Source organism: Hyla sarda, chromosome 4 (assembly GCF_029499605.1).
Source record: "Hyla sarda isolate aHylSar1 chromosome 4, aHylSar1.hap1, whole genome shotgun sequence".
NCBI classification, from domain to species: Eukaryota; Metazoa; Chordata; class Amphibia; order Anura; family Hylidae; genus Hyla; species Hyla sarda.
Window position 1 is genome coordinate 355,306,327 of NC_079192.1, and position 23,689 is coordinate 355,330,015.

The 23,689-nt window shown below is 45.5% G+C and overlaps 1 protein-coding gene across 8 annotated transcripts in view; it reads right to left on the reverse strand.

Moving 5' to 3' along the window:
* The window catches only part of SEC24A (SEC24 homolog A, COPII coat complex component), a 916,567-nt gene extending 894,219 nt beyond the window's left edge, over positions 1 to 22,348 (reverse strand). For all 8 annotated transcript variants that reach the window (XM_056516618.1, XM_056516617.1, XM_056516616.1 and 5 more), the window contains exon 1: positions 22,100 to 22,348. In XM_056516618.1, coding sequence (XP_056372593.1) covers positions 22,100 to 22,157 — 58 coding nt within the window. In that variant the 5' untranslated portion in view covers positions 22,158 to 22,348. The remainder of the gene's footprint in view (positions 1 to 22,099) is intronic.
* Between the last annotated feature and the right edge of the window lie 1,341 nt (positions 22,349 to 23,689).

A 23,689-nucleotide genomic window follows, 5' to 3' on the forward strand; every position in this document is an offset into this window, starting at 1 on the left:
CCGATGGGTGGGCATAGCGGGGGGAACCGAACTTTAACCCCCCCGCCCCCAGTCTGCTATTGGTCGGCCGCTCCGCCGATCAATAGCAGGGATAGGATCCCCCTTATTTTATCGCAGCGCCGCCGTTGATGGGCAGGGGGAGAGCGCTCCCCCTGCAAACACCGTAGATGCCGTGATCAGAACTGATCACGGCATCTATGGGGTTAATGCTGCCGGGACCGGCGCGATCGCGGCCCCGGCAGCTGCGGTGGGACTCCGGCTGTGATTGACAGCTGAGTCCCACCCGCGATCTCCTGCGCTGCCCGCGGCAGAGCAGGAGATCGCTTGGACGTATGCATACGTCCATTTGCGCGAACGTGTAATTCGCCTGGACGTATGCATACGTCCAATAGCGGGAAGGGGTTAAGCATTAATAACTCTGGGATGCTTTTAATTTTCATTCCGATTCAGAGATTGTTTTTTGTGACATATTCTACTTTATGTTAGTGGTAAATTTTTGTCGATATTTGCATAATTTCTTAGTGAAAAATTCCAAAATTTGATGAAAAAATTTAAAATTTAGCATTTTTCTAACTTTAAAGCTCTCTGCTTGTAAGGAAAAGAGACATTTCAAATAAATTATATACTGATTCACAAATACAATATGTCTACTTTATGTTTCAGTCATAAAGTTGACATGTTTTTACTTTTTGAAAACATCAGAGGGCTTAAAAGTTCAGAAGCAATTTTCCAATTTTTCACAAAATTTTCAAAATCGGAATTTTTCAGGGACCAGTTCAGTTTAAGTGGATTTGAAGGGCCTTCATATTTGAAATACCCCACATTTTAAAAACGGCACCCCTCAAAGTATTCAAAATGACATTCAGTCAGCGTTTTATCCCGTTAGGTGTTTCACAGGAATAGCAGCAAAGTGGAGGAGAAAATTTGAAATCTTCATTTTTTACACTGGCATGTTCTTGTAGACCCAGTTCTTGAAATTTTACAAGGGGTAATAGAAGAAAAAGACCCCCAAAATTTGTAACCTAATTTCTCTCGAGTAAGGAAATACCTCATATGTGTATGTCAAGTGTTCAGCGGGCGCAGTAGAGGGCTCAAAAGATTTTGGAGAGTGAATTTTGCTGAAATGGTTTTTGGGGGCATGTCACATTTAGGAAGCCCCTGTGGTGCCAGTACAGGAAAAAAAACCACATGGTATACTATTTTGGAAACTACACCCCTCAAGGCACGTAACAAGGGGTCCGGTGAGCTTTAACATCCCACAGGTGTTTGACGACTTTTCGTTAAATTCGGATGTGTGAATGAAAAAAAAAAAAAATTTCACTAAAGTGCAGTTTCCCCCCCCCCCCCCCCAAATTTACCATTTCTACAAAGGGTAATGGGAGAAAAATCCCCCCAAAATTTGTAACGCAATTTCTCCCGAGTACTGAGATACCCCATGTGTGGCCCAAAACTGTTGCCTTGAAATATGACAGGGCTCTGAACGGAGAGAGCGCCATGCGCATTTGAGGCCTAAATTAGGAATTTGCAATAGGGGCGTACCCGGTTACAAGGATGGGGCTTGTCTCCACCAAAACCCTAGAGCAGTGTTTCCCAAACAGGGTGCCTCCAGCTGTTGCAAGACTCCCAGCCTGCCAGGACAGTCTATGGCTGTCCGGCAACACTGGGAGTTGTGGTTTTGCAACAGCTGGAGGCGCCGTTTAGGAAACACTGCCGTATGAGTCGTTTTTCATATTAATTAAGGGGTGGGGGGGCGACGTGTAAGGGGGTGTATGTGTAGTGTTTTACTTTTTATTATTTGTTAGTGTAGTGTAGTGTTTTTAGGGTACATTCACACAGGCAGGGGATCACAGTAAGTTTCCTTGAAGGAAACCCACTGTAAACCCGCCCGTGTGAATGTACTCTGTACATTCACATATGGGGGGGGGGGGGCGCCCCAAACCTTCAGCTGTGTCAAATTGACAACTACCAGACAGACCGTACATGCTGGGAGTTGTAGTTTTACAACAGCTGTAGGCACACTGGTGGGGTACCACTGAGTTAGAAAACAGACTCAAGCTCAGTGATTCCAACCCATGTGCCTCCAGCTGTTTCAATACTACAACTCCCAGCATGTACGATCTGTCGGTGCACTCTGGTAGTTGTAGTTTTGCAACAGCTGGAGGCATACGAGTTAGGAAACAGACTCTAGCTCAATGTTTCCCAACCAGTGTGCCTACAGCTGTTGCAAAACTACAATTCCCAGCACGGCCAGACAGTCAGGGATGCTGGGCGTGTAGTTCCGCAATATCTGGCCCTTCAGATGTTGCAGAACTACAACTCCCAGCATGCCTAGACAGTCTGGGCATGCTAGGAGTTGTAGTTATGCTGTTCAGTTTTGGTCGCTGCTGTTCAGTTTTGGTCGCCTGTTCATAAAAGGGACACTGCGGAGTTGGAAAGGGTGCAGAGACGCGCGACTAAACTAATATGGGGCATGGAACATCTTAGCTATGAGGAGCGATTAAAGGAGTTACAATTGTTTAGTCTTGAGAAGAGACGTTTAAGGGGGGATATGATAAACGTATATAAGTATATAAATGGCCCATACAAAAAATATGGAGAAAAACTGTTCCAGGTTAAACCCCCCCCCCCAAAGGACGAGGGGGCACTCCCTCCGTCTGGAGAAGAAAAGGTTTAGTCTAAAGGGGCGACACGCCTTCTTTACCGTGAGGACTGTGAATTTATGGAACGGTCTACCTCAGGAACTGGTCACAGCAGGAACAATTAACAGCTTTAAAACAGGGTTAGATACATTCCTGGAACAAAATAACATTAATGCTTATGCAGAATTATAAAACTACATCCCTTTCCCTTATCCCCTTACACCCTTCCCTTCAATCCCCTGGTTGGACTTGATGGACGTATGTCTTTTTTCAACCATACTAACTATGTAACTGGGGAAGAACAGTTTGGAGACCGCTAAGTAGTGGCCTCCAAACTGCAGCCCTCCAGATGTTGCAAAACTACAACTCCAAGCATGCCTAGACTGTCCAGGCATGCTGGGAGTTGTAGTTTTGCAACATCTGAGGGGCCAGATATTGCAGAACTACATGCCCAGCATCCCTGACTGTCTGGCCGTGCTGGGAATTGTAGTTTTGCAACATCTGGAGGGCTACAGTTTAGAGACCACCATATAGTGGTCTCCAAACTGTGACCCTCCAGATGTTGCAAAACTACAATTCCCAGCATGCCCAGACAGCCTTTGGCTGTCTGGGCATGCTGGGAGTTGTAGTTTTGCAGCTTTTAGAAGGCCACAGTGAAGATCACTTATCACGATCTTCACTGCAGCCTTCTCAGCCGCTCTTTCCGGCCGCCGTTACTCCTGCTGCAGCCGCTGGTTCCTGATGCCGCCTCCGCAGGTCCCGGTAAGCCGGACCATGCTCGCCCCTCTCCGCCCGTGTTCCCCCCGCTCTATACCGACTTCGATCGGTGGGCAGAGCGGGGGGAAATGAACTCTAACCCCCTGCCCCCCTCCTGCCATTGGTGGTCAGCCTGACCAAACAATGGCAGGGGATAGGAGGGAGTTGGCCACACTGCCACCTCGCTCCTATCCTTTAGGCTGGTCGGAGCTGTCTGACAGGTCCGATCATGCTTATTTTCCGGGAGATCGGGTCACCAGTGACCCGATTTGCCCGGATCGCAGGTCTGAATTGACCTGCGATTTGCTGCGATCGCCGACATGTGGGGGTCTCAGGACCCACCTATGCATTGCCACGGGATGCCTGTTGATAGATATCAGCAGGCATCCCGGTCCGATCACCGTCCGGCGAGCGGCAGAGATCGGAAACACGGAGGGTGTTTGGATACGCCCTCCGTCCTTAAGTGACGGGACGCGAGGGCGTATGCATACGCCCTCCGTCCCCAAGGAGTTAACTTTTTTATTATTTTTTGTATTTTTTTTTGCAGTGTTATAGCTCCCATAGGGACCTATAGCACTGCACACACTGATTGCCAGCACTGTTCACTGCAAAGCCATAGCTTTGCAATGATCAGCGTTATCGGCAGTCGATTGCTCAAGCCTGCATCTCAGGCTTGGAGCAATCAATCGCCGAAAGGACACGCCGGAGTCAGGTAAGAGTACCTCCTCTCGTGTTCCAGCTGATCAGGACACCGCATTTTCACTGCGGTGGTCCCGATCAGCCCCACTGAGCAGCCGGGCAGCTTTCACTTTCGTTTTAGACGCGGCATTCAAAGTCTAAAGGGTTAATTTATTTATAAAGCGCCTACAGATTCCGCAGCGCTTAATAGTGCGCGGCACCGCGATCACTGCCGCGCGATATTAGCCCCGGGTGCTGGCTCCAGATACATGCCGGGACCGACCCGATATGACGCCGTGTGACCCCGCGTTATATCGCGGGAGCTGGCCAAGGACGTAAATATATATGTCCTTGAGGGGTTAAAGGACCTTAACATGTACAGCTTGGTAGAAAGAGAAGAGAGTTGATATGATAGAGACTTAAATACATAAAGGGAATCAACACGATAGAAAAACTACAAGAGGAAATAGTTTTAAATTAGAGGGGCAAAGGTTTAAAAGTAATATCAGGAAGTATTACTTTACTGAGAGAGTAGTGGATGCATGGAATAGCCTTCCTGCAAAAGTCGTCGCTGCAAATACAGTGAAGGAGTTTAAACATGCATGCGATAAGCATAAGGCTATCCTTCATATAAGATCGGGCCAGGGACTATTGATAGGATTCAGATTATTGGGCAGACTAGATGGGTCAAATGGTTCTTGTCTGCCGACACATTCAATGTTTCTACATAAAAATTTTTTTTTTTTTTTTTTAAAAAGCATTCCCGGACGCCAAGTCCGGCTGATCGGGACCACTTCGGTGAAACCAGGTGAGGACACACGAGGAGGCTTCCTTCTCAGCGTCCGATCGACGACTGATTGCTCCAAGCCTGAGATCCAAAAAGCGATCAAAAAAGTCTTATCAAAGCAAAAATGGTACAGATTACGGTGCAAAAAATTAGCCCTCATACGTCCCCATATGCGGAAAACTAAAAAAAAGTTATGGAGTAAGGCTGGGTTCACACTACGTTTTGTCCCATACGGGAGCGCATACGGCAGGGGGGAGCTAAAACCTCGCGCTCCCGTATGTAACCGTATGCGCTCCCGTATGCCATTCACTTCAATGAGCCGACCGGAGTGAAACGTTCGGTCCGGTCGGCTCATTTTTGCGCCGTATGCGCTTTTACAACCGGACCTAAAACCGAAAAAAATAAAAAAAAAAAAAAAAAAAAAAAAGGTATAAAAGCGATCAAAAAGTCCCATCAAAACAAAAATAGTAACTATAAACTTCAGATCACGCCGCAAAAAATTGTCCCTCATACATCCCCGTATACGGAAAAATAAAGTTATAGGGGTCAGAAGATGTCAATGTTAAACATACAAATTTTGGTGTATGTAGTACATTTTTTTTTTAGGTAGTAAAATAAATCCTATATAATTTGGGTATCCTTGTGACCGTATGGACCTACAGAACAAAGATAAGGTGTAATTTTTACCGAAAAGTGCACTGTGTAGAATCGTAACCCCCCACAATTTACAAAATGGTGTTTAATTTTTTTTTTACATTTTGCCCCACAAATATTTTTTTTCTGGTTTTACTGTAGATTTTGCCGTGAAATGATCGATGCCATTACAAAGTAAAATTGTTGATGCAAAAAACAAGCCCTCATATGGGTCTGTAGGTGTAAAACTGAAAGCGTTATGATGATTAGAAGGTGAGGAGGAAAAAACAAAAGTGCAAAAATGAAAAATGTTCCAGTCTTTAAGGGGTTAAAAGAGAAGTCCCATGCCTGATCAGTACAGAAAAACTTATCACCTATCCGCAGGACAGGGGATAAGCCGCCACGTCCCCTCCATGTATCTCAATAGGATAACCATTCGGCTATCTTTGTCTCTCCCATAGAGATATATGGAGGGGGCGTGGCGGCCCCCTGCTTCCAGCAGGGGTCTTGACGTGCCACTCTATTGGAGAGCTGGGGCTCCGTACAGGAGATCGCGGGGGCCACAGCGCTCGGACCACCCGGTCCTGCAGATAGGGGATACGTTTTTCTATACTGATCGGCCATGGGACTTCTTTAATAACAGCAAGCATTGGTATTTTAATTGCTACCTGCCTGAGCACAATTATATATAAATGAGAGGCTCTACAGGGCATAATGGGAGTTGTATTTCAACTGTTGGAGAATCACAAGGTTGGGGAACATTGCTATATAAAAATTCCATAGTGAATAATAGACATTAATACACAACTACATGCAACAAACTATTGTCAACATAAGACTTCAGAAATCGACTCGTCTCCATGTTTCTCAAAAAGGTTATAGCAGTGTCTTGTCATCCGCCATAACTTTCTGCAATCTGCTTAACATAAGCTATTTACTGTAATACCATTTCAGCATATCAGACACAATGGGCATAGTCTACAGTGATGGCAAACCTTTTTGAGCCCAAGTGCCCAAACCGTAATGCACGCCAACTTTTTCCCCTCGAAATGCCAGCACAGCAATTAAATCAGAATACTGAGGTTTAAGTTTAGAAAAAACGACTTCGGTAGGCAGTAGGTTCCAGTTCCCCCACATTAGGTAGCATAGTTCCCCCACATTAGGTAGGTAGTATAGTTCCCCCCACATTAGGTTGGCAGTATAGTTCCCCCACATTAGGATGGCAGTATGTTCCCCCACATTAGGTGCAGTATAGTTCCCCCACAAACATACAGCCATCAGCCATATACAGTGTATGGCTGGAGGCTGTATGTCTGTGTACTGCACAGTGTACTGTACTGTACAGTGCTCTGTCCACCACTCCTCTGGTCAGGGGTCACGACCTACTGCTATGGCCTATAGGCCATAGCAGTAGGTCCCGGAACCTGAGGAGCAGTGGTCAGAGCATCGAAGCTGAAGTGTAGCTGGTAACTTACCATGCCGACCAGTGCGCGTCCTCCTAGATGCTTCACTCCTCCGTTCCTATGGGCGCACGCACGGGACGTCAGTGACGTCCCTGCGTGCGTTACCTCAAGGCGGCCCATGCGTTTTTAAAGTTAACGCGGGGAAGCAGAAAGGTAACCGGGACATCCTTGTGTCCCGAAAAGATCTTTCGGGACACAGGGATGTCCTGGTTTGCCCCACCTGGCGAACTATGGCCGCATGCCCACAGAGGGGGCTCGGCGTGCCACAGGTTCGCCATCACTGATCTAGACCAATTATTCCAAACCTGTGGCTCTTCAGTTATGCCACAAATACCACTTTTAGCATGCCCTGATAAACCAACAGTTAGGGAGGTAAAGGTTGTGAGTCACTGGTCTACACCTACGTTTGGTGCCCCAAAATAAATACACTGCTCAAAAAAATAAAGGGAACACTTAAACACCACAACGTAACTCCAAGTCAATGACACTTCTGTGAAATTACACTGTCCACTCAGGAAGCAACACTCATTGACAATCAATTTCACATGCTGTTGTGCGAATGGAACAGACAACAGGTAGAAATTATAGGCAATTAGACACCCCCAATAAAAGGAGTGGTTCTTCAGATGGTGACCACAGACCACGTCTCAATTCCTATGCTTCTTGGCTGATGTTTTGGTCACTTGAATGCTGGTAGCATGAGACTGAGTCTACAACCCACACAAGTGGCTCAGGTAGTGCAGCTCATCCAGGATGGCACATCAATACGAGCTGTGGGAAGAATGTTTGCCGTGTCTGTCAGCGTAGTGTCCAAAGCATGGAGGTGCTGCCAGGAGACAGGCTAGGCAGTGGATCAGTAGTGGAGTGGGGTGGCATTTCTTTGGGGGGGCTGCACAGCCCTCCATGTGCTTGCCAGAGGTAGCCTGACTGCTATTAGGTACCGAGATGAGATCCGCAGACCCCTTGTGAGACCATAAGCTGGTGCGGTTCCTGCAAGAGGAAGGCATTGATGCTATAGACTGGCCAGCCTGTTCCCCAGACCTGAATCCCATTGAGCACATCTGGGACATAATGTCTCACTCCATCCACCAACGCAGGGATGTGGAATTCCTATCGACAGACGCCCGGGACATGCAGCTCCGGGTGCCGGGCAGGTGAATTTTTCCGGCCCTTAGCCCAGCTTTGGGCAAGCAGGGCCAGACCTGACAAGTGCTGCGGCGCTCTGCAGTCTGTATGGAGCGGGCTCCCGACTCATGCCTGCTCCATATTCTGCATCCCTCGGCTGTGGCAACTTGCGTCCTCCGAAGCAGAGCAGGGGAGATGAGAAGTTGTGTACGTCATCTCTCCCCTGCTCTGCCTTCTTTCTGCCATGCAGACGTGCGAGGGGGAGATGAGGGGGCATGGCTTCTTGCTCCAAGTGCAGACCTGCGCCCTCTGCCTTCGCTCCCCCCAGCTTTAGCTTCGGAGAGCTGAGAAGAGGAGCGGTCGCACGTCTGCACGGGGCGCAAATTTCACACCGCCGCTAATAACTAGCATGCAGCGCTCAGCAGTCTGTATGGAGCGGGCTCCGGACTCCTGCCCTCTCCATACTCTGCAACCCCCGGCTGTTGTCAGTAGCCGGGGGCCGTCCCTAATAGCCAGCATGCGGTGATCGCCGCGGCTGGCTATTAACACTTTAGTCTAAAGCAGTGGTTCTTAACCTTGTTGGAGGTACTGAACCCCACCACTTTCATATGGGCATTCACCGAACCCCTCTTAATTGGAAAAATAAAATATGATATTTTCAGATTCAAAACATAGGCGGTATATATTTAAGTATATATTTATACATAGGTGTAGAAAATGAACAAAACCATTAAGAACAAAGAACAAAAACATGATTTTCACAAAAAAAACTAAAACATAATGAATATTTACTGCAAATCAGTGTGACTTCTCCTGTTGTCTTTCAGAGACCAGTTCAGAAATGCGAGGCTTTACCTTGGCAAGTGCCACTCTCATGTCATTTTCGCAACAATGGCAGTGTTCCCCCAAAACTGGCAGGCAGTGTCCCCCCCCCCCCCCACATTAGGCAGGCAGTATTTTCCCCCCACATTGGGCTGGCAATAATGCAAGGCATTACCTTGGCAAGTGCCACTCATGTCATTGTCGCAACAATGGCAGTATGCTCCCCCACCTTAGGCCGGCAGTATGCTCCCCCACCTTAGGCCGGCAGTATGCTCCCCCACCTTAGGCCGGCAGTATGCTCCCCCACCTTAGGCCGGCAGTATGCTCCCCCACCTTAGGACGGCAGTATGCTCCCCCACCTTAGGACGGCAGTATGCTCCCCCACCTTAGGCCGGCAGTATGCTCCCCCACCTTAGGCCGGCAGTATGCTCCCCCACCTTAGGCCGGCAGTATGCTCCCCCACCTTAGGCCGGCAGTATGCTCCCCCACCTTAGGGGCAGTATGTTCCCCCACAGACATACAGCCTCCAGCCATACAGTATGGCTGGAGGCTGAATGCCTGTGTACTGCCCCACTTCAGTGTTCCGACCACCGCTCCTCAGGTCCGGCCATAGCAGGACCGGAGGATAACTGGTCGGAACACCGAAGCTGACGTGCCGCTGGTAAACAACTGCAAGTGCGCGTCCTTCTTGCTTCTTCTCTGCTCTTCCGCGCTCCGATGCCATGGGCGCACGCATGGGACGTGAGTGACGTCCCTGCGTGCGCTAGCTCCTGGCGGTCCCCGCGTTTTTAAAGTAAACGCAGGGCCGCAGGGACTTAACAGAGGCGTCCCTGTGTTCCGAAAGTATCTGTCGGAACACAGGGATGTGCCGAGGCAAAAACACCCGGCGGGCCTCGCCTGCCGAACCCTCGGGACCCCCAGGTTAAGAACCACTGGTCTAAAGGGACATGTGTATGCTCCCTAGTGGGCTAGTGGGGTGGAAACCCCCCCGTAGCGTGATTGCAGGGGGGGGGGGGGCGATGCACCATAGAGGTAGCCGGAGGGCTTACCTCTGTTCCCTGCTGTCCCGTGGCTCTGTCATTTATAGAGCCTGGCTGGACCAGGCTCTATCAATGGATCGCAGAGCACACAGATCAATGAGTTTAATAGAACTCTATTCATCTGTATGAGGAATCTAATGATTCCTCCTATAAGTCTAATGAAGTGTAAAAAAAAAAAAAAAAAGTTTCAATAAAGTTTCAAAAAAACAAACATTAACCCTTATATGTTAAAAATTCAAATCAACCCCTTTTGGAATCACTTTGTGCGGAATTGTACGACCTAATATAACATTACTAGCTAAGTACGCAGCGTTGCCCGGTTTTTCCTTCCTCATCCTTGTTGGGGGAGGAAAATCAACAAAGGAGGAATCTTTTGACTTCATATCCCATCCCCATATATTGTTGTCATATCCCGACCTCCTATCCCGACCCGTAATATGTGCACCAGGTATTGAAATATCTCCAGCCGTACAGAAGTTATGTGAGAACATACATTTCCCGTGAAGATCGGGTGCCCCCCAGAACAAGAATAGAAATATTAATCCGCATTGGTTTGAGGTGGAAGATGTGACAAAGGGTATAGAGGAGGAGATTAAATGGTTTTGGGCTACTAATAAAGGTTCTGCCGATATATTTATGGTTTGGGATGCTATGAAAGCATATTTGAGGGTGATTTTGATCCGAAATATAACCCAGTTTAGGAGGAAAGTAAGGAGGAAAGAAGATAACTTGGTAGATCAGATTAAAAAAATTGAGGAAGTTTATGCAAACGATGCCCGAGATGAGAACTGGGAAAAACTAGAACAAGCTCAAAAAGAATATAAAGTTAATAGGATTCTTTTCTGGGGACAAAAACGGTATGTGGAAGGGGGGAAATCCAATAAGTGGCTCTCTGGTATAATAAAAAATCAAAGGGAAAATACGGAGATTACTAATTTAGAAAATAAGCAGGGAATAATAGTAACAGATCAAGAGGAGATAAGGAAGATAGCGATGGAGTATTATCAAACATTATATGAATCTGAGGGGGTAAAATCAGAATCGGAGATTAAAACATTCTTACAAAATTAAGCTCTGCCAAGTTTAAATGAGGAGGGGAAGAGGAAAATGAATGAGGGGATTAGCTTGGGGGGAAGTCCAAGAAGCATTGAGAACATGCGTGGGGAATTCCGCCCCAGGGTCTGATGGGTTCTCATTTGATTTTTATAAGAGATTTCATGGGTCTCTGTTACCCTGCTTGTTGGAGATTATTAATGAATCCTTGGAGGGGCTATGACCCCTTCAATGTCTGAAGCAGTGATAATATTGATCCCTAAGAAGGGGGGCGACAGGGAAAAGATGGAGAATTATCGTCCTATATCACTATTGAATACGGATTACAACATTTTTGCAAAGTTATGGGGAAGAACAAAGGGGTTTTATGGTAGGTAGGAATATGTTTTCTAATATACACAAGACATTCCTTAACATTCAAACACGTGGAGGGGATCCCCGCTCCATCCTGTCGTTGGACGCCAACAAAGCGTTCAACAGGGTGGAAAGATTTAGTTTGGGCACTTTATTCTTAAAAGCTATAAAAACGGTTTATTCAGCTCCTATAGCAAAAATTTTATTAATGGGAAATTTTCTAATACGATATTATTAAAAAGAGGTTCAAGACAGGGATGTCCGCTATCACCTTTATTATTTGCACTCTTTATAGAGCCACTAGCAGCTATGGTTAGGAACACAGAAGTCTTTCAAGGGTTTGGGGTACAAGGGGATAGAGAAAGAATGTTATTATATGCCGATGATGTGCTTTTGTTTGTTAGGAATCTGGTAGAGAAAGTACAGGAAGTGATTAGGTTAGTGGAAAAATTTGAATATTTCTCAGGAATGAAAATTAATTGGCAGAAGTCCGGTCTTATGCATTTGGATTTAGAAATTGAGGTCCCTATTGGCCCTGTAAAAGTACTAAGACTTAATCATAGTTAGGAATATCTGGGTATTAAGATCTCCAGCACTGTCTTGGATTTTGAGAGATTAAATTTGGTACCTCTGATGGGGAAGGTAAGGGGAAAGATAAATACATGGAGGAAAATGAGATTGGGAATGGCAGATAGAATAGGACTGCTGAGAATGGTATTGCTCCCCATGATGACACATTATTTGAGAGCTTCTCCCATATGGATTAAAAATACTTGGTTTAAAAAATTGGAAAGTATATTAAACAATCTTATATGTGGTGGAAAAAAGAGTCAGAATCAAGAGTCAATATCTGTACCATCCCTTAGAGGAAGGAGCTAAAATAAAAAGGATGGAAAAGCGCTCCACTGTGTAGGACAATAAGTAAAAGGAGGTGAGCTCCCATCAATGGGGAGACTCACCAGATGGTGTTGTGCTATAAAGGCACAACACTCTAGCGGGCACGTAATCCTTTCGGAAGGTTGGGATGGAAACTCTGCCTGGACATCCACCTAGGACTGCAGCTTATCCCGCCCTTGGCTAGGCATAGGGAACGTGAACTGAAGATTGTGCACTTTTCTGGTGCACAGGTGATAGGGATATTTCAGCGCTGTCCACAACCAAGGTAAGTAGTAAAAGTATTTATTTTTTACATGTAATGCGTTTCAAGGACGCTTTGTCTGAGGAAGAGGACGGAGCGTCCTTGAAACGCGTTACATGTAAAAAATAAATACTTTTACTACTTACCTTGGTTGTGGACAGTGCTGAAATATCCCTATCACCTGTGCACCAGAAAAGTGCACAATCTTCAGTTAGAGGAAGGAGGGCTGGGTCTCCCTAATTTTCATCAATACTTCATAGCATCCCAATTAACATTGGTTATTCAAGAGCAACAAACATTGTTGGATTATTTGTAAAGGGAGTGTAAGAAATATGGGTCCATATGGGAGAGGGAGTTTGAAGAAGGGTGTAGAAGAGGAGAACATAGCTAAAGAATTATTGGTACAAGTATGGGATAGTATGAAGTCAGCAACAGGGATAATAAGTAGTGTGTGGTGTACTCCCTTATGGGAAAATGAGAACTTCCCAGAAATAAAGAAAATTGCAGAATATGTGAATTGGGAAGATAAAGGAATTAGGTTGTTAGAGCAGGTTTGCACAAATGGGAAAATAGATTGGGAGTGTTTGAGTGAACGCTTTAATTTAAAAAAATACTAATTATTTCGGTTATGTACAGTTAAAAGACGCCTTGGGACAAGAAAACTGAAAGAAAAATTAAAGGTAGGATGTTATCACATTACAGAATATATAAAAAATGCACAGGGGGAAAAAAGAAAATAATGAGTACTTTATATAAAATGTTAGGTCAGAAGGGTTGGGAGGACGTAGTCAAACGGTTAGGACAGTTACTTGATATAGGTGGAATTTCAGAAGAAGAGTGGAAACTGGTGTTAAAGAATATCAGAAGAACAACGATCAATGCAAATAATAGGGTGTCTTTTTTGATGTTAGTATATCGGGCACAGTACTCACCGCAATTTCTGTACAAAATTAATGTCAGGGAGAATGTACAATGCCCCAAGTGTGGGTTTGAGGGAAGTAATTGGTTACACATGATATGGAATTGCACGAAGTTGCTAAAATTTTGGAGTGTAGTGTTTGAAACTATTAAAGTTAGAATAGGGGTGGTATTGTTTTTTGAACCTAAGGTCGCAATTTATGGACTAGAGATAATGGGAACTAAGCATACCGATCTTATACTTGGAGTATTAGGAGTGGCAAAGAATTTGATTCTTAGGAAATGGTTGGCCCCAGCGTTTCCATCAAGGGAAGAATGGTTAGGAGGTATAAATAAGGTTAGAACTTATGAGTTGCTGCGGTTCAAGGACAGTGAAAGAAATAAAATAAAAAATCGAGAATAAATGGCTACCCTGGGAGAAAGGAGATAGTGAAAAGGAGAAAAGAGTAAGAGAGGAGCAGGGAAAGATAGGAAGTTAATGGATTTCAGGCAGGCTGTCTTAAGGGGAGGGGGGTGTGGTTTCGGTTTTTGATAATGATGTAAGTAATAATGGATTTTGTATGTATTAAACTTAACCCGATAACGACCATGGACGAGTGTAGACGTCCAGATTGGCGGCCGTTTCCGCACCTGGACGTCTATACTCATCCATTATTCTCGTGGGTGCTGCCCAGTGCACCCACGAGATCGCGGCAGGGACTCTGCTGTATCACACAGCCGGGACCCTGCTGCACTGCCAGGACAGAAGTAAACTTCGGTCCCGGCAGTTTTAACCCTTACAACCGTGGTCGGAAATGACCGCGGGCTGTAAGTTTTATGACAGAGGGAGGGAGGGGGCTCCCTCTGTCTCCTCTGCAGAACCCAGCATCGCGATCGCGGGGTGCTGTGTGTACTACGCGGCTGGCCGGGGCCTGCCGCACTGCCGGGAGTGAAGGTCACTTCACTCCCGACAGTTTAACCCTTACAGCCACGGTCAGAAGTGACCGCGCGCTGTAAGGAGTTCTGACAGAGGGAGGGGGCTCCCTCTGTCTCCTCTGCAGCACCCCGCATCGCGATCGCGGGGTGCTGTGTGTGGCCGCGGCTGGCCGGGACCTGCCGCACTGCCGGGAATGAAGTTCACTTCACTCCCGACAGTTTAACCCTTATAGCCACGGTCAGAAGTGACCGCACGCTGTAAGGAGTTCTGACAGAGGGAGGGGGCTCCCTCTGTCTCTCCTGCAGCACCCCGGAGCATCACGGGGTGCTGCTGCATACCTGGGCAGCCGGGGGTCCTACAAAGACCCCCAGGTCTGCCCTGGGTATTGCCTGAAAGGACGTGCCAGAGGCACCTCCTAATATGCTGCCTGCTAGTGAAAACTGGCAGGCAGCATATAACTATAATGCTTTGGAATACTAAGTATTCCAAAGCATTAAAAAGTGTAAAAATAAATAAAATAAAAGTGTAAAAAAATAAAAAATAAAAAAAATTTAAAAATTTTTAAATACATTTATTAAATTAATCTAATAAAAATAAATGCATAATGTGTAGGATCGCATTGGCGGACATGGCGGAGCATGTAATATGCTGCGGATGTCGACCATGTGATCCTACACATTATGCAGCAGTCACGGTAATGAGCTCGCTGCTGCGGCTGGGTAGCTTTGTGTGTCCACTCATAGCGGCGGATTTCCCGCCAGCAGTCATGAGTGGACACACTGAGCTACCCAGCCGCAGCAGTGATGGATATATTCGCCATGAGCGGGTGCTTATTCCCACAACATGGCGGATATATCCATCAGGAGCCTTAACTGTCACAGACAGACGCGTTATACTGCCAGCCGACCAAGGACCAATCAGAGAGGTCCCTGGTCCAGCCAATAACTTGTAGGGGTGCGGTATATAAATGGGGTCACTTGTGGGGGTGGGGGTACTGTTCTGCCCTGAAAGCCAAATGGCACTCCTCTCCTGAGTCCTACCACACGGCCAAGGAACCATATATGGCCTAAGCAGGGATATTTCCGAACATGGGACAAGCAGCTAAATAAAATATAGGGTGCATTTCTTTCAATATCAGAAGTGATGTACAAATAATATGCCCCCCAAATGATGCATTTGTGAAAAATTGCAAATTTCGAATTTTTAACACTGACTTTGTAATAATTCCTGCCAAAAAACTATGGTGTTAAAATACTCACTGTACCCCCTAGCGAATACCTTGAGGGGTCTAGTTTTTAAAATGGGGTCATTTGGGGGGGGGGGGGGTGTTCCCATGTTCTACTACCTTTTAATTTCTGCAAACCTTGCATAGCACATAAGAAAAGATGTACTTTTCAAATTTTCAAAATTTCAAGTTAAATTGTTAGGCTTCTAACTAATTTAAAATGTTAATTAAAAACAAAAAAATTACGTAAAAATAAAGTAGACATCTGAAAGTATAAGTTTCATAAACTATTTGGTCAGTAAGTATAAATATATGCAACCTATTAGTGTTAAAATAGCAAAAAATCGTAATTTTTTGTAAAAATTTCATGATTTTTTGCATTGTAAAAAAAAACTACAAATGATATCGGCTTACTTTTACTATGTGCATGAAGGACAACTTGTGACAAAAAAAACAATGTCAGAATTATCGTGATTGGCAAAACGTTACCAGAGTTATTCTCTAATAAAGACAGACATCCCCGATTTGTAAAAACAGGCCTGGTCTTTCAGGGTCATACAGGTTTATTTGCATTGGTCCTTAAGGGGTTAAATAAAAAATGTATAAAAAAAAAAAAAAACGAACATACAATTCCCATTAATTTTCATGGGACTTTAACCCCTTAAGGACCAGGCCATTTTACACCTCAGGACCAGAGCGTTTTTTGCACATCTGACCACTGTCACTTTAAACATTAATAACTCTGGAATGCTTTTAGTTATTCTGATTCCGAGGTTGTTTTTTCGTGACATATTCTACTTTAACATAGTGGTAGCATTTTATGGTAACTTGCATCCTTTCTTGGTGAAAAATCCCAAAATTTTATGAAAAATTTGAATTTTTCTAACTTTGAAGCTCTCTGCTTGTAAGGAAAATGGATATTCCAAATAAAAAAAATTTTGGATTCACATATACAATATGTCTACTTTATGTTTGCATCATAAAATTGACGTGTTTTTACTTTTGGAAGCCACCAGAGGGCTTCAAAGTTCAGCAGCAATTTTCCAATTTTCCACAAAATTTTCAAACTCACTATTTTTCAGGGACCAGTTCAGGTTTGAAGTGGATTTGAAGGGTCTTCATATTAGAAATACCCCACAAATGACCCCATTATAAAAACTGCACCCCCCAAAGTATTCAAAATGACATTCAGTCAGCGTTTTAACCCTTTAGGTGTTTCACAAGGATAGCAGCCTAGTGAAGGAGAAAATTCACAATCTTCATTTTTTACACTCGCATGTTCTCGTAGACCCAATTTTTTTTATTTTTACAAGGGGTAAAAGGAGAAAATGTATACTTATATTTGTAGCCCAATTTCTCTCGAGTAAGCACATACCTCATATGTCTATGTAAATGGTTCAGCGGGCGCGGTAGAGGGCTCAGAAGCGAAGGAGCGACAAGGGGATTTTGGAGAGCACGTTTTTCTGAAATGGTTTTTGGGGGGCATGTTGTATTTAGGAAGCCCCTATGGTGCCATAACAGCAAAAAAAAAAAAAAAAAAAAACACATGCCATACCATTTTGGAAACTAGACCCCTTGAGGAACGTAACAAGGAATTAAGTGAGCCTTAATACCCCACAGGTGTTTCACGACTTTTGCATATGTAAAAAAAAAAAAATTCTCACTAAAATGTGTGTTTCCCCCCAAATTTCACATTTTTGCAAGGGTTAATAGCAGAAAAGACCCCCCAAAATTTGTAACCCCATCTCTTTTGAGTATGGAAATACCCCATGTGTGGACGTCAAGTGCTCTGCTCGCGCACTACAATGCTCAGAAGAGAAGGAGCGCCACTGAGCTTTTGGGAAAAAAATTGTTTGGAATGGAAGTCAGGGGCCATGTGCATTTACAAAGCCCCCCGTGGTGCCAGAACAGTGGAACCCCCCACATGTGACCCTATTTTGGAAACTACACCCCTCACAGAATTTAATAAGGGGTGCAGTGAGTATTTACACCCCACTGGCGTTTGACAGATCTTTGGAACAGTGGGCTGTGCAAATGAAAAATAAAATTTAACATTTTCACGGACCACTGTTCCAAAAATCTGTCAGACACCTGTGGGGCGTAAATGCTCACTGTACCCCTTATTACATTACGTGAGGGGTGTAGTTTCCAAAATGGGATCACATGTGGGTATTTATTTTTTTGCGTTTATGTCAGAACCGCTGTAAAATCAGCCACCCCTGTGCAAATCACCAATTTAGACCTCAAACGTACACTGCTGAGCCTTGTTATGCGCCCACAGAGCATTTTACACCCACATATGGGGTATTTCCGTACTCAGGAGAAATTGCGTTACAAATTTTGGGGGTCTTTTTTTCCTTTTAACGCTTGTGAAAATAAAAAGTAAAGGGCAACACCAGCATGTTAGTGTAAATTTTTTTACACTAACAAGCTGGTGTAGCCCCAACTTTTCCTTTTCATAAGGGATAAAAGGAGAAAAAGCCCCCCAATATTTGTAGTGCGATTTCTCCCGAGTACGGAGATACCCCATATGTGGCCCTAAACTGTTTCCTTGAAATACGACAGGGCTCCGAAGTGAGAGAGCGCCATGCGCATTTGAGGACTAAATTAGGGATTGCATAGGGGTGGACATAGGGGTATTCTATGCCAGTGATTCCCAAACAGGGTGCCTCCAGCTGTTGCTAAATTCCCAGCATGCCTGGACAGTCAGTGGCTGTCCGGAAATGCTGGGAGTTGTTGTTTTGCAACAGCTGGAGGCTCCGTTTTGGAAACACTGCCATACAATACGTCTTTCATTTTTATTGGAGGGACAGTGTAAGGGGGTGTATATGTCGTGTTTTACTCTTTATTATGTTTTAGTGTAATGTAGTGTTTTTAGGGTACATTCGCACTGGCGGGTTACGGTGAGTTTCTCGCTAGGAGTTTGAGCTGCGGCGAAAAATTTGCCGCAGCCCAAACGAAGCAGGAAACTTACTGTAAACCTGCCCGTGTGAATGTACCCTTTACGTTCACATGGGGGGGCAAACCTCCAGCTGTTTCAAAACTACAACTCCCAGCATGTACTGACAGACCGTGCATGCTGGGAGTTGTACTTTTGCAACAGCTGGAGGCACACTGGTTGGAAAACCTTCAGTTAGGTTCTGTTACCTAACTCAGTATTTTCTAACCAGTGTGCCTCCAGCTGTTGCAAAACTACAACTCCCAGCATGTACTGATCGCCGAAGGGCATGCTGGGAGATATAGTTATGCAATAGCTGGAGGTACGCAACTACAACTCCCAGCATGCCGAGACAGCTGATTGCTGTTTGTACATGCTAGGAGTTGTAGTTTTGCAAGATCTGGAGGGCTACAGTTTAGGGACCACTATATAGTGGTCTCAAACTGTAGCCCTCCAGCTGTTGCAAAACTACATATTCCAGCATGTCCAAACAGCTGTCTGGGCATGCTGGGAGTTGTAGTTTTGCAACATCTGGAGGGCTACAGTTAGAGACCACTGTATAATGGTCTCAAACTGTACCCTCCAGATGTTGCTAGGCAACTCACCGGCTTCCGTCGGATCCAGCCGCACGTCATCGCCGCCCGCCGATCTCCGTCGCCCGCAGCCTGCATTGCCCGCCCGGATCGGTAAGTGGATCTTTGGCGCCGGTCCCCGTCGTTTCCCCATCCTGCCCCGACTATAGTGGGTGGGCAGGACGGGGAAAACTAAAGTAAATCCCCCGCCCCCGATCTGCTATTGGTGGTCGCGTCTAGACCACCAATAGCAGGGATAGGAGAGGTGGCACCCGTGCCACCTCACTCCTATCGCTTCAGGGGGATCGTGGGTGTCTTAGACACCCGCGATCCCCCTTACATTCCGGATCACCGGGTCACTATAGACCCGTAATCGCGCAAATCGCAAATGTGAATTCACTTGCGATTTGCCGCGATCGCCGACATGGGGGGGGGGGGGGGGGGGGTGTCTGATGACCCCCCCCTGGGCATTTGCACGGTATGCTTGCTGAATGATTTCAGCAGGCATCCCGCTCCGATCCCCGCCCGGCGCATGGCGGGGACTAGAACTGCCCATGACGTAAATGTACGTCCCTGGTCCTTAAGACTCAGGGTGTCAGGACGTACCGTTACGTCATGGGTCCTGTAGGGGTTAAACAAAAACCCTGACCCTCACAAATGGGGGTGGTTATGGGTTAAATTAACTATCCTATATTTTAAGTGGACATATAAGTAACATGTGACCAAGTATTATCGAAATATCTTCAGCCGTTTTGAAGTTATGCAGTAACATATTTCCCATAGAGTTGTATGGGACTTTAAACATAAACCCCGCCCCTGGCAAATGGGGGTGAGTAAGAGTTAAATTACCTAGCCTATGCTTGTTGTTGACATATAAGTAACATGTGTGTCAAGTTTCATGTTAATATCTTTAGCGGTTTGGACGTTTCTGTGGAACAAACATGCATACATACATGCATATACATACACACACATTGAGAGATAGAGATAGATATATATATATATCTATATCTATATCTATCCCGTACGGTAAATGTAAAAAAAATGTCAATTAAAAACATTCTAAAACAATCAAAAAAATTTTTTATTTGTACAACATGACGTAAACTATACAAATCTGGTATCGCTGTAATCAGGACGGACTAAAGTATGAAACATACATGTTACCTCAACCACAAGGTAAATGGTGTAGAAAAGAAAACCACCAAATCTGCAAAATTATCTTTTACTATTTCAATTTCACTTCACCTAATATATATTTTTTGGTTCAGAGAATATGTTATTGAAAAATTAAAAGGTATCATTATAGTAGGTAGTTATGGCTATTATAGGGCGAGGAGGAAAAAATTACAGCGTAAAAGCGAAAATTGGCCCGGACAAGTGGATCGTCATGAGGGACCGAACAGCCTGACCGAATAGCCGGGCTAGTGCTTACAGGACACCGGGAGGGACCTTACCTGCCTCCTCGGTGTCTTTTCCGTTCAGGGATCCCCTGTATAGCTGGCGCTCTCCTTCCTCATCATCACGTCGTCGGGTACGTGTGTCGGCGTGCGTAACGACGTGATGGCGGCGACGGAGAGCGAGGATACCCGGCCGGCAGCAGAGACGTTCCGGAGTGACGGGGACACGGCGACAGCGATGGAGCGACATCCAGGGCAGCGGTGACAGGTCCGGAGCGGCGGGGACACGCTAGTATTACCTCCTATGCAGTGGTCTTCAATCTGCGGACCTCCAGATGTTGCAAAACTACAACGGCTGTCTGGGCATGCTGAGAGTTGTAGTTTTGCAACATCTGGAGGTCCGCAGGTTGAAGACCACTATTGGGTTCAAAATCTTTAATTTTTTAGATTTTGCACCTAAAAATACGGTGCGTCCTATAGGGCGAAAAATACGGATATTTTTTTTTAAATAAAATTCCAAACCCCTGCAATGCCACATTGCACAACAGACTGTCCAGGAGTTGGCAGATGCTTTAGTCCAGGTCTGGGAGGACCTCCTTCAGGAGCATGCCCAGGTGTTGTAGGGAGGTCATACAGGCACGTGGAGGCCACACACACACACACACACACACACACAATACTGAGCCTCTTTTGACGTGTTTTGAAGGACATAACATCAAACTTGGATCAGCCTGTAGTGTGGTTTTCCACTTCCGTTATGAAAACCCTGAAAATCGGCCATTAAACGTCCGTTAGAAAATCCCATTATAGTCTATGGGATTTTTACATTATCCGCTTTAATCCATTATAGTCCTTTCTTAATAACGGACGTTACTTTGTGACAGAAGATAGTAACGGGAGAAATATTGCATAAACTATTTCTTCCGTTCATTCTCCCATCACAAAATAACATCAGTTATTAATAACGGACTATAATGGATTAAAACGGATAATGTAAAAATCCCATAGACTATAATGGGATTTTCTAACGGACGTTTAATGGCCGATTTTCAGGGTTTTCATAACGGAACATCAAACGGATCTTTAAAACGGATGAATTTTATAGTGTGAAAGCAGCCTAACTCCATATCCAGACCTCCATAGGTTGATAAGTTTGATTTCCATTGATAATTTTTGTGTGATTTTGTTGTCAGCACATTCAATGTAAAGAAATTATTTCATATGATTAGTTCATTCATTCAGATGTAGGATGTTATCGTAGTGTTCCCTTAATTTTTTTTTTGAGCAGTGTAAATGTTGGCAAGCAGAAAGACTATGCCAACTTTGGATAAAAAAATATAGGAGAAACAATAAGTAACTTAAGTATCACGAGGTGACAATCCTACGGGAAGTCGTGGTTCATATAGCTGGGGGCACATGCTTCAGGGTTCAAAGGTGACAGCTGGCATGACAGCTTCACAAAAGCATTATGACCTTTGGTCAGAGCAGATTTTAGTAAGTCAAGCTCCAGCTATCTATACATGTAATATACACGTGTGTGAAGATGACTGCTAGCTTAACCCCATACCTGCTGTCCCCAAAAAGGACACACACACACACACACACACACACACACACAGCAGCAGCACCCACCACAGCTTACCATTCGAGTACGGCGGCCCAGATCCCCCATTTTGGGAGTTGTACCCGGCGTTGGACATGGTCACTGAGTACTATGAAGAAGTGAGGAATCTTGAGGATACACCCGTCCGGAGATACTGTTGAGATGTTAGCTGTAAGGAGAGGAATCAGCCGCTCATTATGTCCGGATAAAGCAGGCCCGAGATTATTGGCGATAATGTAAAAAATGTTGCGCTGGGTAGCAGGAAGTGCACAGTCCCAGCCCCGGGGCGGCACCGCGCCTGCGCTCTTGGTACACGTGGCACTTCCTGTAAGCGTAGTGCTTGTAGTAAACGGGAAGTCTCAGTGCCAGCGCAATGTTTACTTGTGGAATGCTGGTATATGTGGCATTGTTCTATTGTATTGATGTCTTAAGCATGATCTGGTACAAGCCTCTGTCTGAACCGTATGGCACTGCCAAACGTCTATACAATGGTGCTTTTAGGTGGCATCTGGCGATCCTAGTGTGGCGTATGTATACGAGGCTAAAATGGCTTTCTTATTCATCCAGATTCTTATGCACTGAAGTTGGTTTCTTTTTCGAGCATCTTCACGGGACATACTGAGGAATGACACAATTGAATGCTCATATACTTTAACAGGGAAGTGGAATGCCCACAGGGCTGGTGCAAGGATTCTTGCCACCTTAGGCAAAAGCTAATTTTGTTGCCTCTTGACTCTGCCAATCGTCCAGCCCTTTGACATGCCCCACCTTACTACTGGGGTGACACACTGTAAGAAGCCCCCTGTACTACAAGAGTTTTGCTCCTCTCTTGCTACCTAGAATAGTTTCACTATTCAATTCCTTTTTAGGGGGGAGGGGATCCCACAATCCTTCTTGCATTCCCTAGTGACTCTTATCCCTAAACCCGATAAGGACCCCCATGACTGTGCCAGCTACAGACCCATTGCCCTTCTTAAAGGAGAACTCCAGAATATAAAAATTGTCCCCCATACTGCCGGTGCATTGCCATAGAATGAGATGGTCCGCCTCCATCACATCCTATTGGCTCACTCTTGTCACGTGACATATTTAAACGTCACGCATCGATGCGCACAGCAGTCTCAGTTTGGCTATCACAGGGAGAGGATCTCCTCTCCCTGTGATAGCTGAAGCTGCACGGAGCTCTCATGGCCTCTGTGGCCCAACAGAAGTTCACACATTTACGTAGCTCATATACATTTACTCTATTATTACATGTAATGTTGATCCACAGCGCTATCGGGATCCCTATGCCCGATGGCGCTGTCATCAGTGTGCCTCCCCGCGAGCGCCCCACGCCCGCAGCTCTATTCCCCGTCCCGTTAACGCTGAGGGAGCAGGGAACAGAAAGTAGAGCATCGGGCGCAGGTTAAGTTATTCGCGTAGTGCTGCGCATGCGCAGTACTACTTTACCTGCGCCCGATGCTCTACTTTCTGTTCCCAGCTCCCTGAGCATTAACAGGACGGGGAGTAGAGCTGCGGGCGTGGGGCGCTCGCGGGGACGCACACTGATGACAGCGCCATGACAGTAAATATATATGAGCCAGCCGTATGAGCTGCGTAAATGTGTGAACTTCTGTCGGGCCACAG